The 14,949-nt window shown below is 30.6% G+C and overlaps 5 protein-coding genes across 8 annotated transcripts; all 5 read right to left on the reverse strand.

Annotated features, from left to right (window-relative positions):
- Positions 1–10: 10 nt before the first annotated feature.
- On the reverse strand, positions 11–2,564 carry LOC119685246. 4 transcript variants are annotated; one of them, XM_038099482.1, is made up of 4 exons: positions 2,094–2,564; positions 805–2,020; positions 180–438; positions 11–96 (listed from the first exon to the last, which is right to left on the reverse strand). In XM_038099482.1, exons 1-4 carry the CDS (start codon positions 2,511–2,513, stop codon positions 90–92), a joined length of 1,902 nt encoding a protein of 633 aa, XP_037955410.1. In that variant the 5' UTR covers positions 2,514–2,564; the 3' UTR covers positions 11–89. The 4 variants fall into 4 exon arrangements, with proteins under 4 accessions (XP_037955410.1, XP_037955409.1, XP_037955412.1 ...); XM_038099481.1 differs by having other exon boundaries at positions 180–441; XM_038099484.1 differs by lacking the exon at positions 11–96 and having other exon boundaries at positions 351–441; positions 751–2,020.
- A 1,425-nt stretch (positions 2,565–3,989) lies between these two features.
- Positions 3,990–4,748, reverse strand: LOC119679827 (protein D2-like). Its single transcript, XM_038092395.1, has 2 exons — positions 4,615–4,748; positions 3,990–4,559 (listed from the first exon to the last, which is right to left on the reverse strand). The coding sequence occupies exons 1-2, from the start codon at positions 4,702–4,704 to the stop codon at positions 4,083–4,085; spliced, it is 567 nt and encodes a 188-aa protein (XP_037948323.1). The 5' UTR covers positions 4,705–4,748; the 3' UTR covers positions 3,990–4,082.
- A 1,511-nt stretch (positions 4,749–6,259) lies between these two features.
- On the reverse strand, positions 6,260–7,094 carry LOC119679828 (protein D2-like). Its single transcript, XM_038092396.1, has 2 exons — positions 6,915–7,094; positions 6,260–6,850 (listed from the first exon to the last, which is right to left on the reverse strand). Exons 1-2 carry the CDS (start codon positions 7,002–7,004, stop codon positions 6,374–6,376), a joined length of 567 nt encoding a protein of 188 aa, XP_037948324.1. The 5' UTR covers positions 7,005–7,094; the 3' UTR covers positions 6,260–6,373.
- A 1,465-nt stretch (positions 7,095–8,559) lies between these two features.
- Positions 8,560–9,727, reverse strand: LOC119679829 (protein D3-like). The gene is made up of 2 exons (XM_038092398.1): positions 9,408–9,727; positions 8,560–9,349 (listed from the first exon to the last, which is right to left on the reverse strand). The coding sequence occupies exons 1-2, from the start codon at positions 9,552–9,554 to the stop codon at positions 8,870–8,872; spliced, it is 627 nt and encodes a 208-aa protein (XP_037948326.1). The 5' UTR covers positions 9,555–9,727; the 3' UTR covers positions 8,560–8,869.
- Positions 9,728–11,163: 1,436 nt separating this feature from the next.
- On the reverse strand, positions 11,164–11,987 carry LOC119679830. Its single transcript, XM_038092399.1, has 2 exons — positions 11,787–11,987; positions 11,164–11,724 (listed from the first exon to the last, which is right to left on the reverse strand). The coding sequence occupies exons 1-2, from the start codon at positions 11,885–11,887 to the stop codon at positions 11,385–11,387; spliced, it is 441 nt and encodes a 146-aa protein (XP_037948327.1). The 5' UTR covers positions 11,888–11,987; the 3' UTR covers positions 11,164–11,384.
- Between the last annotated feature and the right edge of the window lie 2,962 nt (positions 11,988–14,949).

Here is a 14,949-nt window from a genome sequence, read left to right on the forward strand (position 1 = left end):
AATAGGTTGCCTTATATAAATTATTTATAGCAAATTTTTGAAACGATCACTTCTTTTTAGACAGATTCTTATTATAAAAAGTTTTAGTTTTATTTCCTATAGCAAAAAAAAAAAAAAAATTAATTAAAATTAAATGATTAAAATGAAAACTAGAAAATATAATGTATATATAATCTTACCTTGGCTTTGAACTGGCAGAAGACTCAAATATTTTTGATTTCGAAGGGGGTGCGGTCTTTGAACTAGTTTTTGCTGTCGATGTTTTTTTACTGAAGGAAACTCCTTTTTTAGATTTTTTAGGCGATTTCTCAGTTTCTGAAGTTGTGTACCCGCCTATGAATGTAGCTGGCCTCCTTTTTCTTGTGTATATAACACATTTTTTAGGCTGGCAAGCAAGGGAAGACGATGTTGTACTGGCAACAGGTGTTGCGGCTTTTGCTGCTGTGGGATGGAAGTTCTTGTAAATAATAATTTGTAAATGTTCAAAATTTTTTTATAATATAAAAAATATAATTTTTAGGTCTCTAATTAAAGAAAGCGCTACAACTGTTCTAAATGCTACTCTCTTCTCTCTTTTTCTGGCACTAATGCAAGAATATATATAATTATATAGCTGTAAGCTTACTACTATATAACTACTACTATATAATTATATAATTACTTGATGTTTTTTTTATGGTAACAAAATATACCACAAGATATTTTAGTTGAATTTTGTTAGTAATTATATAATTATTTTTATAGACCTACACAATCAATTTTTGGTTTCTTGTTTTTTCGAACAACAGAAACACAATTTCTTACGTGGGGGCGCTTTCTTGGGTGTGGTCGGTTTTTGCTTTCTTTTGGCTAACAGCCAACGTATAAGTAGTATCAATAGTAACAGCAGCAGGAGCAGCAGTATTAGATAAATAAAGAACCATAGCACCCATTTCCAGCGAGCTTTCTTTTTACATTTGTCCTCAGATGAGAACGTATCAAGATCTTGCATATAGTTGTTTTGTCCGTATACATCGTTGTTGGTTTTATCACCAATAAAACCACCTTTATGTTTGCTATTTCCATCACTCATCCCAAGTAAATCAATATCATTGTTAGTATTAGTTTTACTATCGGTTTTCGTCATAAAATCATTCCAATCTCCTAGTGAGCTATCATCATTATCATTGTTTTCAGGTGACAATTTCGATATAGCTCCATCACCCTCCAACTCAGCTGCATCATCGGTTATATCCATTTCGTTTAATTCATCATCTTTTGTATTTACAAAATCTGCAGACTTCTTTTCTCTTCTTAAAATTTCAAAAATTCTTAAAACTGCACCCAGTCCGGGATAGAACTCTTCATCGGATAAATGTTCTTGAATATTATTAACAAGCCATATTTTAAATCTACGATTAAAGTTGTCTTGACATATATGCTGAAAGCTATAACAATGCGTTACGGTTTCGAAAAATTTCGCCAATATGAAACCAGATGTAGGGGCCTGAAGATTAAAGGTACGTCTATTACGAAAGGGCAAATATATATTGGCCAAATAACCATTCTTATCTACAGGATCAAGTTTCGGCAGTGTGACAATCATTTGTTCACCTGCATCACTCTCTTTACAAGGTGATAAATCTAAATGTGCGCAGCAATCTCTGTTTTTGTCCGCATCAGTTTCCATTTCAAAAGGTTTGATGGGTACATTCTTCAATTCGTTAATAATCTTCGCTGGTGTACAACTCCAGCCATTACCGTTGGTATTTAAATATTTCTTACACTGTAAGAATAGTGTTTCTAAACTTATATATGTCTTCAGATTAACGGTGCCTGCATAATATGAATGTTTAATAATCGGTAAGAGGAAAGTCTTTAAGTAACCACCAAGAGCGTCATAAAATGCCTTCTCTATTAGTGGTTTAGTTTCTTCACCTAAACCCTTGATAATATTATTGCAGCAGAGAAAATAATCCATTATAATAGTAATCATCTTGTCATTAAATAGGCAGTTCGGTAAGTCTTTTGGCAAAATCAACTGGAAGATAAGGAAGATAAGTGAAGTGCACAAATTTAGAATATTGAATATAGTTTTGTAGAATTTAAAATACCTCAAAATCTCTACGTGCTATAAGCAATGCAGCTTGTTCCTTAGAGAAACATTTCCTTCTATTTGCATCAAAAAGATTGGAGCCTACAAAATCTTCTATGCCTTCTTCTGTGCTGCAGTCACTTCTTGAAATTTTTTTTGTTTGTTCTTTTTGCTCTTTTCGCATTTTCTGCGATTTTGTTTTCGCTTCCTCATAATCTTCGTCGTCGTAATTGTAATCACTTTCATCCTTATCCCTCGTATCGTCATTCTTTTTCGCTATCGCTTTTACTTCCAGCGGTTTCGTGTTTACGATTGCTTCTAGTTTTAAATTCTTATCAACAGCGTCGGGATCTCGCACGGTCTGCAATTTAAAGTCGAAAACCGGGCAACCAGCGGGACAAATGTATACAAAGAGCAAGAGAAGAAAACATATTTTCATCTTCTCATTTTCACAATGCTTTACGCAAATACCGACCTCTTCTAATTCATTTAAAATAATTATTTTTAATAATTTTTTTCGAATTTTTAGTTGATATATTTTTCAAGGCAAGATTTTATAGAATTTTAATTAAAATTTTTATAATTCATTGAAGATACTTGTATCAATTTGTAGGTTTATCTGTGGGTAATAATAGTAAATATATTTTATTTATTTATGAAAGAAAATTAATTCGATAGTATTATTAAAGTAAATTAGAAAGCATTCTTAATACTTCATCTTTTTCCTTTATTATACTTTTCTCATAGTGGACAATTGGACCTTTACAGAGTTCTTATATCGAACTTAGTCTAAACATTATCGGTTAAAGTTATTTGAGGAATAGTCTGCAGCCTGAAACTTACCATTAATCGGTCCTCTGCCGTGTACTCCATCGCGGCAGTCACAATATAAGTATTCCATACGAATAGTTTTTTTGGAATATTTTTAGTATTGGATCCGATTCATTTTTTTGGGTCTACATATTTCTTAAGTGCTAGATCGCGTTCCATAGTTTTATATTATTTACGTGGTATTGTCAATATATGTACATGAATTGGTGGATACATTTGTTGAATGAGATTTGTTGGTCATTAATCGAACTACCTATTAATCTAGAATCAAAACCATATAACTGCTTCGATGTAAGCATTATAGAGCAGTTTGTTATTTTTAGTGAGGTTGGCTGGGACCGTTCGATATTTAAGAAGTGTCAAATACGATTTTTGTTTTTCTAATATATGTCATTTTACTTAAATCATTAGAGAGTCAATATCTCAAAACCCATAAGCATAGCCGATGAGCATGGTACCAACCTTACATTATCTGTCAGAAAAAAAATGATTAAAGAGACCAATGTAGGATTAATCTACAGTCGCTACAATGGCTAGAGAGAATATTTAAACTACCGGGACGATTGAGTAATCGATAACTATATAATCGTCTAAACATGATTAAGCTACACGGAGAGTCATGGCTATAGCCAGTGGCCATAGTTTAATCGAGTGTTTCGCATTATAGCCATTTTTTTTACAGATAACTTAGGAGAGGTTCCACGTCCATTGGATATCAATTTGATGGTGAGATTTTTAATTTTTAAGATCTACTCTTTAATATATATCTGGATTAAATTAGTTGTACTGTTTTATGTACTTTGAAATTGTTGGTGATGAATATTGTATTTATAGACTCCATAACCCAATATACAAACTAACGATCTCTTAAGTAATCAATACATTAATGTTATAATGTTTATCATTTTAGAATCCTTCTTAATGGTAGAACTCAAATGGGAGTGATGAACGGCACATGTTAAGTGATAAGTGATTACAGAAAGTAAATTGCTGTGTTTTAAGTATTCTACACTCGTATCGTCTAAGATTCATTTTTATAAACCATATATATGGTATATATATTTGTGTTTATATATTCCAGAACTATTAACTCATATAACATATAATTTATTCAAATTTAAAACTTTATAATTCACAAATAAGAAATTTTAGAAATATATTCAGATGCCAATCAAAATTATCCTTTTAATTGCTTATATACAGTGGGGACATAATCATCATATTCAGCTTGATAAAAGTTAGCAGCAATTGGATCACCAAGTTTGTATTTTGCAGAGAACTTCTTAGCACTAAACTTGCCACGGTTCGATCCAGAGGTCTTTGATATATTTGGTTCATTAAATTGAACCTTACCCGGTTGCTTGTAGAGGAGAAATACATACCGATGTAAGCCAGTATTTTTAGGCGGTGCTGAACCAACGTACTCAGTTAGCACATCACCCTGATCAATAGCACTACCTGGTATATTTGTAACCAACCAATGATGCCATTCACGAAACTTGGGTTCTGCACGACTTGGAGCATCTGGATCAGTCATAATAAGAGTGTAAAAAGTATCAGCTTCTGCATCCCAAACAACCTTTGGAGGAGATTTAACTTGAGTAGGGGTTAGAACATTACCATAATCAACGTTTTGACCACCACTGTAGTTGATCTATAAAAATCACATATTTTTTTTTATTAATCTAAGAGAAAAAAAATACACATACTTGCAATGATTGTCCGGGTAATTGTTGAACTACATCTGGTAGAACTTTATGTTTCTTAAACATTTTATCTAATTTATTCTCTTGAGCCATTTTAGAGATTATTTTTTGTAACAATTCTATAATTTTTTATATTATTAAATAAATTTTTAAATAATTTCAGTTGTAAATCAATAGAGCAAACACTTTTATAAAAAAAAGTTTATAACTACTTGAATTTTTTTTTATTTTCCAATTTAAAATGTCAAAAAATACAGTGTTGCTAACTATATTAAAATTATTTTAGTAACTCTGTGAGGTATGTTAAAATAGTCCATAAGATTGGGAGTAATCTAGAGCTTCAACTTTTTTACTTTTTATATCATAAAAAATAATGGTACACGGGCTACATATATAGACAAATTAGATCTGAATAGTTTTAAATTAAAATCTTTGAAGATGGGTAGGCCTTTGAAATGAATCGAAGGACTATATTTACACATACATTCACATTTAGTATAAATTTTTCAAGACTGTTTAATAAGATAAAAACCTTTTCTCATGTTACTAAAATGATCTAAAACCCTCCGTAATATATTTGTGCCTGAAGATAGATATAAGATTTTCAATTCATTAAGAGAGCTAAATTCTATTTCCATAGCTCGTGCCAATGGCTTTGTGGCCAATACTAAATGGGTATAGTGACATGTGCAAATTCTCAACGGTATCACAATGGACCCCATGGTCTAAGTGAGTCTTCGGACAGCCCTAGTAACCTAACCTAACCTAACGTAGATATAAGATTTAATAAAAATATCGTTAGGAACATAATTACTAAAATTATGCCCATGGGCGATATATATTTGCCATTAATAGATATACGACTATTATTATGGTCACTTTAAATAAGCTTAGTAATTATATATTCCTAAATTAAATAATACAAATTTTCCACTGCATAATTCAATTAATAATTTGATTTATATTTAATAATATTATTTACATATGGAGAAAACTTTGAACCGCGACTCAGATAGTCTACTATTCAAGCTCTAGTTATCTTAATTGATCATTAAGTTTTTAATGAACTTGATTACATTATATGGTTTTTCTTCTTTCAAAAAATTATGATGCAAAGAGTCTGTCCTAAAGTTGGACAAATCAGCTGTTGCTTACTTTTGGACATACACATAGATAGATCAGACATTTCAGCATTGTTTGAACTATTGGAGATATTGGTTTTTATAAGATCAATTTGTTGAGATAGTATACTAATCCGTACTGAACTGTCATTAATGAACTCCGTAAGAATTTTGATTTTCATGTTAATTTATTTTAGAATTTTAGAGCAGATTGTTTTGGAAAAGCTATTAATTTCTTTAGTCCTTTCGTTTGGATTTTGATCTGAAGTTATGTGTGTACCCGAGACTTCATACTAAGGTCGTGTGCGAGTTAGGCTAAGTTGCGTTCTAAATGAGGGAAATTCTAAGTTGTGTCGATAATGTATTGATGTGTCGATACGTGTTGATAAATGGCAAAATGTGTGCAGTGCAAAAAATCCCAAAAAATCTCCCATTTGGTTTAGCATCAACTTAGCCTAAAGCGCACACGACCTAATTACCCTTCATTATAAAAAATTTACGAATAAAAAATAATTCTTTTTATTTTTAAATTTATTGAACACCTTGAAGAATAGAGATTAAAATATATAAAAACTATGATTTAAGAAAAAGGTAATTTCTTTCAATACTAAAACATATAGAAAAAAGATATTACTCTTCCATTATCCAAATAGTTGCTGTTCCAGTTCTGGTACATAGCTATCAAATTCGGTTTGAAAAAAATTGGCAGCAATAGGATGATTAAGTTCATATTTTGCAGAAAACTTCTTTGAAGAAAAGGATAAACGATCCATACCATTGTTTTCAGAAATAAAATTTTCTTCAAAATTTAGTATACATGGTTGTTTGAAAACCAAAAATACTATTCTGTGCAAGCCTGTATTCATCGGTGGCACTGGTCCAATATATTCAGCAAGTTCATTGCCATAATCCAGTCTATTACCAGGTATATTTACAATAAGCCAGTGAAGAAATTCACGGTAAACAGGTCTGGCACGATTTGGTTGGTCTGGATTGATCATCATTAGTGAGTAAGTAGCATTGGAATCTGTATTCCAATTAACATAGGGCGCTTGTTTAAGATATGTCGGTTCTATTTCATTTCCACCCCATACTACTTCACCAGTACGATATAAAATCTAAAACATTTCAATTAAATTATATTTATTTAGTTATACGTACACTAATTAGAATTAAACTTACTTGCAAATATTGGTCAGGAGAATAACTTAAAACGTCGGGAATCACTTGGAATTTGTGAAAGCTGTTATGTATTTCATATTCTGGTGGCATTTCGAACAGATAAATATTTATTATTGTTAGCTTATGAAACAAAAATCTTGGTTATTGAAAACAGCTGAAATTTTTTTTTCTGAGATATATATTTTTTTATCTGTATAATAATTTTTTGTTCTTAAAAAGTTTTTCATTTGTTACTAAGTTCTGAGACTAAGTTCTAAGTTACTAAGTCCTGCACTGAGCTTTTCTAATTTACAGTAATAATTAGTATGTTTATGCTTATATTATGTGATCAGAATTAAAGAGTTGAACATGGGTAATACGTAAATCAATACTTGTCTCCAGAACAGTAAAATTAAAAATTGTGATGAGATCACACCCTTTACTTATAAACAGTGCAAGGTTTCTCTTAGCTGGTTTCTGAGACTTAAGATATTGAACGAAAAGAGGTAACTCGGAGGTGCACGTAAATATGATCACCTCTGCTTAAACATGTGGAAGAATTAACCTTTGAGTTTTCTTCTGAGAACAAATGGGAGAGTGTGATGGGAGGGGAAGGATGGGGGCAGTTTCAAATATTGCTACTATAGTAATGAGTATGCAATGATAACTTGAAAGATATTGAAATCCCTCGAAAGTTTCGATTAAGCATATAAAGCCAGACTCTTCCACATAGAAATATTGAAAAGAAGCGCCAGTGGAAGCAGTTATTTGCAGCATTGACATGACAAAAAAAACCTAACCTATAATAAACAATTTAGCGATTAGAAATGACTTGTAAATTAACTGCGAAGACTAGGATTAGCGAAACCGGAAAAAATTATTTGGTCTTCAGTAAATCAGCACGCAGCAACAATTATAATAATAATTATAATAATAATTTAATCGAATTGTATTTTGTTTTTTCTACTTAACTACATTAATCTCTTACCGAGTACTCTACTCGATATTGTGAACACCACTATTCAGAGAGTCGGTATATATTTGTTACTTATCAACATACTTTGTTATAATTGTGGCTTATTAACCATAGCCATAATTGCTGCAATAAGTTTTCTCTTATCTTGTAGTACGGCTGTGAAATATGGATGCACTCCAGAAATATAGAGAGAAAGGTGCAAGTGTTTCTCAACAAGTGTCTACGTAAAATTCTCAAAATATGATGGCTAGATCGAATATCAAATGAACGCCTGCTGAACCAAAGGACGCAAAAAGCAGCACAAACTGAGACAAAAATAAGGAAGTGGAAGTGAATAGGCTATACGCTTACACAACCGAGATATTGGCATAGCGAGGCAAGCATTGGCATGGCATCCACAAGGCAGCAGAAGACCTGGTGCGCTAGCGAAAACATGGAGAAGAACGATTAAAGCTAGCGGAAGCTAGCAAAGAAGCACTAAACAGAGTCAGATTTAGAAGAATTATTGAGGCCTCACTGGGAGAAGTGGGCAATAGTAGTATATTAAATGTCTTTATTTCCAAAATGAGTATTTAAAAAATACGAAGATTCTAACCTAGTCCCTTAAAATTGGTTAAATTACTGCTCATTTATCTTACCCAAATAAAGTGCCACAATAAACAAAATAAAACATAAAATTTTAATGATGAATTTGAATATTTAAAATTTTCCACTAAGATGTAATTTATTGCTTTATTTTATAATAAATTTATAATTTTATGCAATCGCCTCTTAAGCATCAGGTTTTGAAACGCTCCATTTTCACTTTCATTGTGTGACGTTAAAATATACAAAATTAATTTATGCACTGATTTTGCAATAATTTACCGATAAGTAAAATAGTATGCAATAAAACACATAACAATAAAAAAACATTAATTATAAACTTTTAACATTTAAATGAAAAAATTCAAACGAGTTTTGTTTTTTTAACCAAACAACCAGTCAACTCCGCTCGACACTATAGACCCAACTGCTTGTGTACCGTGGGCACATAATCGTCATATTGGGCTTGATAGAAATTACCAGCTACAGGTGCACCCAAATCATATTTGCTTATGAAATTTTTAGTTGAGAACTTAGGACGTCCGCTGGCACTCTTGTTACTAATATGCTTCTCACCACGGAATTGTATTTTTGTCGGTTGCTTGAAAAGTAAAAATACATAACGATGCAAGCCAGTATCTTTTGGAGGCCCAGATCCGATATAATCAGTGAGTACTTCACCTTTGTTTAAATTATCGCCAGGTATATTGACCACTAGCCAATGTAGAAATTCGCGTGATTTTGGTTCAGCACGGCTAGGTGCATCAGGATCAGTCATGATAAGCGTATAATATGTGCCAGCCGCTGGTGTCCATTCCACTTTGGGTTTATTCTTCACTTGTGTTGGTGTTAGCTCTACACCCTTATCAGCACCGACGCCACTATCAAAGCTAATCTGTTATTTGATAGATAAAAGAGGTGAGGTGTATAGCATATTTATTGAACTTTCATACCTTTAAAAAATTCTTTGGACCCACATCAATGACATCTGGTATGACCTCTAAGTGTTTCATAAACTTTGTCACTTCAGTATCTTGCGTGCTATCCGCTGATGTCAACAGAAATAAACAAAAGAGTAACAAACCGCTGAAGCGCAACATTTTCAAAGATCGTAAATAATAATTAATCTATAATTTAATTACACTAATAATACAGATATATATTTATATAATATGTATATTTATAAATATAAATCCAATTTGATAATTTTTTTTGATGTCTTCCGCTACAACCGCTCTCAAGCGCTGCTGTATCACAAATGCATTTCGGTGCGAACAATCATCGACTACAAAACTTGTGGACTTCAGATGTTAAAAAACTTTTTTTATTAAATTTTATTTATATTTTTTAATCTATTTGTGTATTTTAAGCTAAAACAGCTTTTTTGTTTAGGGTTTGCACAGACCAGTTTATTTCTGAAACGACTTGAAATGAATACCACGGCTTCACCTAGAAAACAGCTGTTCGCCGGCTGTTTCGCTGCTTATCTAGTTTTGGTATTGAAATCTACATGAGGTCAGGCGTTGTATCTATGTGGGTAGGTGCTTTAGCTTTAATAAGATTAAAGAATCTGATATGCGAATACTGTAAGCTAATAACTAATGCATTGTATTTGAGATTAAGATTTGCAAGGAAAATTTGATATTTTAACGGAAACTGTGATTTGAGGCCGTTGGAAATATAGCACGAAAGATATATAATTAAATTTTATTCAGGTTTACAAAATTTACTGTAATAATAGTTTACATCAAATAAATTTTTTTTGTATATTAATTTTAGTAATTTTAATTTAAATATAATTTATTAATTTTAGATAAGTAAATGTTTAGAAAATATATTTTGAAGTCTTTTCTTCTACACATAACATTATTGAGTAAATTGAGGTAAAATTGTGATTTACTTATGTAAATATTTATTTATTTATTTATTGCATTTATTTATTATTTTTGGTTAAAAGTTTTTAAATTTATTTATTAAATATTTTATAAAATTTTCACAATGGTAACACCTTATTTGCCTAATTTTTATTTAATTTACCCTACTCGAAATTCTTTTAAATATAAACATTCGCTGCCATTCGACATCATTTACTATTTCTCTCAATTTACCATCAATTTACTCGAACTCGCACACGGCCGCAATTTCTTAATGCTGGGCATCTTCTAAAAACAAGCAGTATTTTAATCAAGAATTTCATTAAAATTGAAGTGATCTATTTTTTAAAATTCGTTCATGACACAGGCATCTTCTGTAACGGAAATTCACTATCAAGCTCTCCTAAGAACTTGACTAAAGTTCTTTGAAGCTAGCATATTCGAAACACTAAGCTTTGTCCATGATACTAGAGTGAATGATTTCTTAAAATTTATTAAAGATCACATATTTTCCGTAGGTTTTTCATAATTATTTCATATAATTATCGGGGTCTCTCAAGAATTCGACTAAAATTGTTTAAATCTAGAATCTTGAAGAAGCTAAATTTCGTTACTTATTTGAAAGGACTCTCACCTAATATCGTTAAGGACTTATAGGTCTATACATGGCATTGGCCAACTAGCTGGTCTTTGCATGATTTGATCTGCTCGTTTAGCTACACCAACCTACGTATATATTTTTACTGCAGCTATTTATAAAAATTGTCAATAACTATTGTCTTACTTAACATATAATATGATTGATCAAATACCGTCCGCGTAATAAAACTTGTAGTACTGAATGTTATATATTTATTAAATTATTGGATGAGATAAATAACCCATATTTTACAAAGCCACACAAACTTATGATCACATGTAAAATTGGGTTCATTTAACTATTTTCAGAAATATGTTTTATGTTTGAGCAGAAATGATTAAGAAACTCTTGCCAGTACTTAAAACATTTCTTTTGATGGCTTCTGTTTATTTACTAATAGTTTTTTGTTATATATTTTATATGATCCTACTGCCAAGAATACCTTCAAAGTCATTAATCTCAAGAAAATCTTTATAAACCTTAGGAGGTTGCGTATCGACATTTAAATTCGATTTAGCTTCTTCTTCAGCAGTAACTTCCACATCTGAGTTTCCGTTCTTACATTGAAGCTGATTCGATGCCTTTTTGGAGCCTTTTTTCAATTCCTTCTTCTCAACAATGCTCTTTGTCGTCATATCTAGTTTCTCCACTTTTGGTACTTGGGATGATTTTTTAGTTTTCATTTTACGTTTATTTTTCTTTACTTTTAATGGAGTGTGAATTGTTGGTGAGGAATTGGAATCATCTAAGCTGTTACTGTTATTAAATACAGTTAGGTAGAAGCATGTTTAAATAATAAATACAAGACAATTTCTTACTCATTTAATGGGTGGAGTTTCCCCTCAGCAATTAATGTCTCCAATTTGATTCTGGCCAATTCTAAAAGGCGACCTGTACTCATATATGCCTGACGCTCCATTTTAGTCGGGTAATATTTAAAGTGCGAAATATTAGTTAAGATGACAACCGACGGAGCGAATAATATAATTAGTTTTTTTAGTGCATTTTTGGAAATGATAAATAAATTTATAAGATTTTTTTAAAATTAAGTTTATGTTAAAATTTACCTATTTTTTATTTGATGTTTATGGCATATTATATTTGATTAAAGATAAGTTTGGAATATGTTCACACAAACAAATAAAGGTTGATTTAGTAGGTAAACTTGATGCGAAATGTTCCGGAAAAATATTGTTTATGATAAGTTTAAGTATATAAAGCCTCACCTAATATTAAGTTATTGTTAAGACCTGTTCGATTGGTAATCAACAGTTTGAAATGCGAATTTGGACTAGGAAAATCTACAGTTCCTGAACATAAAGAGAATAAGTACTAGCACAGAACTAAAGCAAATTATTTAAAGCTACTAATGCTGAACAGAAGTGGCATCCGTCTTGTCATAGGGTTTCTCACAGGGCATTGTGGAGTAAAATGGCATCTACCGAACATAGGTATTGCTAGAGACGATAGCTGTAGACTTTGTTACGAAGTAGAGGAAGGTCCACAACGCAGACTCAGAGGATCACATACGAGGATCTAAATCTATGCATCACTCATGCTACAGGGAGATCATTTTAAAAGGCAACAATCAATCTTTTTTTAAGTTCTACTATAAAGAAATCCAGTTTTAAATAGTACTCTATCTCTAAAACCTCTCAGGTCAAATAAAATTTTGTGAACTACTAAGAATAATTGTAGCGCAATCTGAATTAGGGTATAGCTAAGTATTTGGACAAATACTTATCGTGTGTATGTCTCACTAAGTGTGGTAAATTTGCAGATTATATATGACGTTATGATCAGTGTCTAATCTGTGTCTAATTTTCTTGTGGTATCAATGCCAAGCTTTCTGAGATTTGATAAAAATTGGATATGTTCTCATCTCGTTCTCATAGTTATCTCTTTTTATTTTTCCATTCTATCTCTAATCCTATTAAATATTCCAATCTTACAGTATGAATACTTCTTTAACATGATAGATTGAGTGTGTTTTTAAATTCTTGGATTGCCACTGTAACTGGTTAGATTCCAAGATACAATGTATTAATAACAAGATGTGTTTGACATATTCCTTAAGCTAAGTACCGAACTTATATTTACAGTTAATAACTAAATTTAAAATTAACTTCTATCCTATTAGAGTTGGAAGAACTTCTATCTTATAGTTGGAAGAACTGAAATTTCTCTTCAATTTTTGGGCCTTTAGATCCACTTTGTTCTCCTAGGGCTTAGAGTCTTTGGGCTTTTAGAGGTTTTAGTATTTACTACAACTCTGATTTACTCTAAGTGAATATTTTTATATTTATAGAAAAACAGGTCTTAGATCAAATCTAAGATTAAATGCAGTGATTAGGAATTACGTGGAAATATAATATAAATAAAAAATACATATTCTAAAAATAAAATTGAAATTAAATTGAGTTTCGGCTGAAGTAATGACTTGCCAGTGAATATAATCAGCAACTGGTGGTCAGTTACTAAGAAAAAATCAGCTTGAAAAATTTTAAAATTGACACAAATATAACTTATAATATATAGCTTATGACAACTTTGAATTGCTAGTTAATAATAATTTAAAAACACTCTATTAGATAAACTATTCTATAGACATGCATGACAATATAGATGCATGTCATAAGATGTGCGCGCAAATTTAAATCGCTCCGTGACTTTAATGTTCTTAATTAAAAAAGCTAGTGACTCTAAAGGTAAAACTATTAAACTAGTGCCCAATTTTAGGGAGAAAAGCAGAATTTTTGTAAATTTAAAACACTTTTATTGACAAAGTTAATTTATTTTGCAAAATTATTCTGTTGAATTTGTTTACTTATCTTTTATCACACTCATTTAAAAATAGCTGATAGAGTCAGCATTTAAAGCCCAAAACCAGAGAATACTAGGTGGTCGTGACCGCTATATGCCATTCATGAGTATTGAGCATAAGATTATTTTAAATATTCGAAACCACAGATTACCATTTTAACATAAATAAGAATAAGTACAGTACGAGTTAAAAAATCTAGATAGTAATAAAATTTATTTTCAAAATTAATTAAAATGGGAGTGTCTGCTAATATTCGCTTTGTGTATGTATGTACAGCTCTTTGCATATGGAAGGATTATTTACTTCTCCTCTGGTAATAAATAATAAAAAATTGTATACTTTTAGGGCTTAAAAAAATGTATCAGTAAATTAATTGTAAATGTGCTTCATAAATACTCATTTATTTTAAAATTTAAATTTTATGGATGAATTTGTTTTAACTTTTTATATATGTAATAATTAATATTACTTAGTTCTGGAGGAGTTAAGAAAGTGTGAAATATTCTTAGAGCAAAATAAGTAAGTTATTTGGCATAATTTTTTAATATAGAAAAAATTAAGTGTTATAATTACAAAAGAGTTCTATTCTCTCATAACCCTTTTCATATATAAATACTTTCCTCTTATTGTGCCCTGTTAGACATGTAAATATTTTTAATGCCAAGTAAAATGTATCTGACAATTCGTTCACACTTGAAAGAGTTGTCTATAAAAGTCTTTATACACTTTTTAAATATCCAAAATCGCATCATATCTTGAGTACCATTTAACGATTTTTTCTCCATTAAAAAAATAAACCCCGTAATTGGTTTTCTTCTGCTTTGGGGTTATTAAAAATGTTTACGCGTGATTGAGGCCATGAAGTTCAGTGGCCTTTAAAATGTTTTTCTTTGATTTATTTAAGAAAAATTTGTATTTTTCGAAATCTCATAAGTATTATTATTTAAGGTCTAATGGATAGCAAAAATACCTCCAGGGTTGCCAATTAAATTTTTAATAAAAAATAAAGTAACAATATTTTTTCAAACAATTTTCTGTTTATTTTTAATTTGCCTTTCAATAAATTAAATAAATATTTTAACTTAAATTTTTAGGGTTTTGGTTTGGTCAAAGTTCGCAGTAAATTTAATATTTAGAAGAAAAAGAAAATATAAAAA

The sequence above is a fragment of the Teleopsis dalmanni genome, chromosome 2, assembly GCF_002237135.1.
Source record: "Teleopsis dalmanni isolate 2A chromosome 2, ASM223713v2, whole genome shotgun sequence".
In the NCBI taxonomy this organism is placed as follows: domain Eukaryota; kingdom Metazoa; phylum Arthropoda; class Insecta; order Diptera; family Diopsidae; genus Teleopsis; species Teleopsis dalmanni.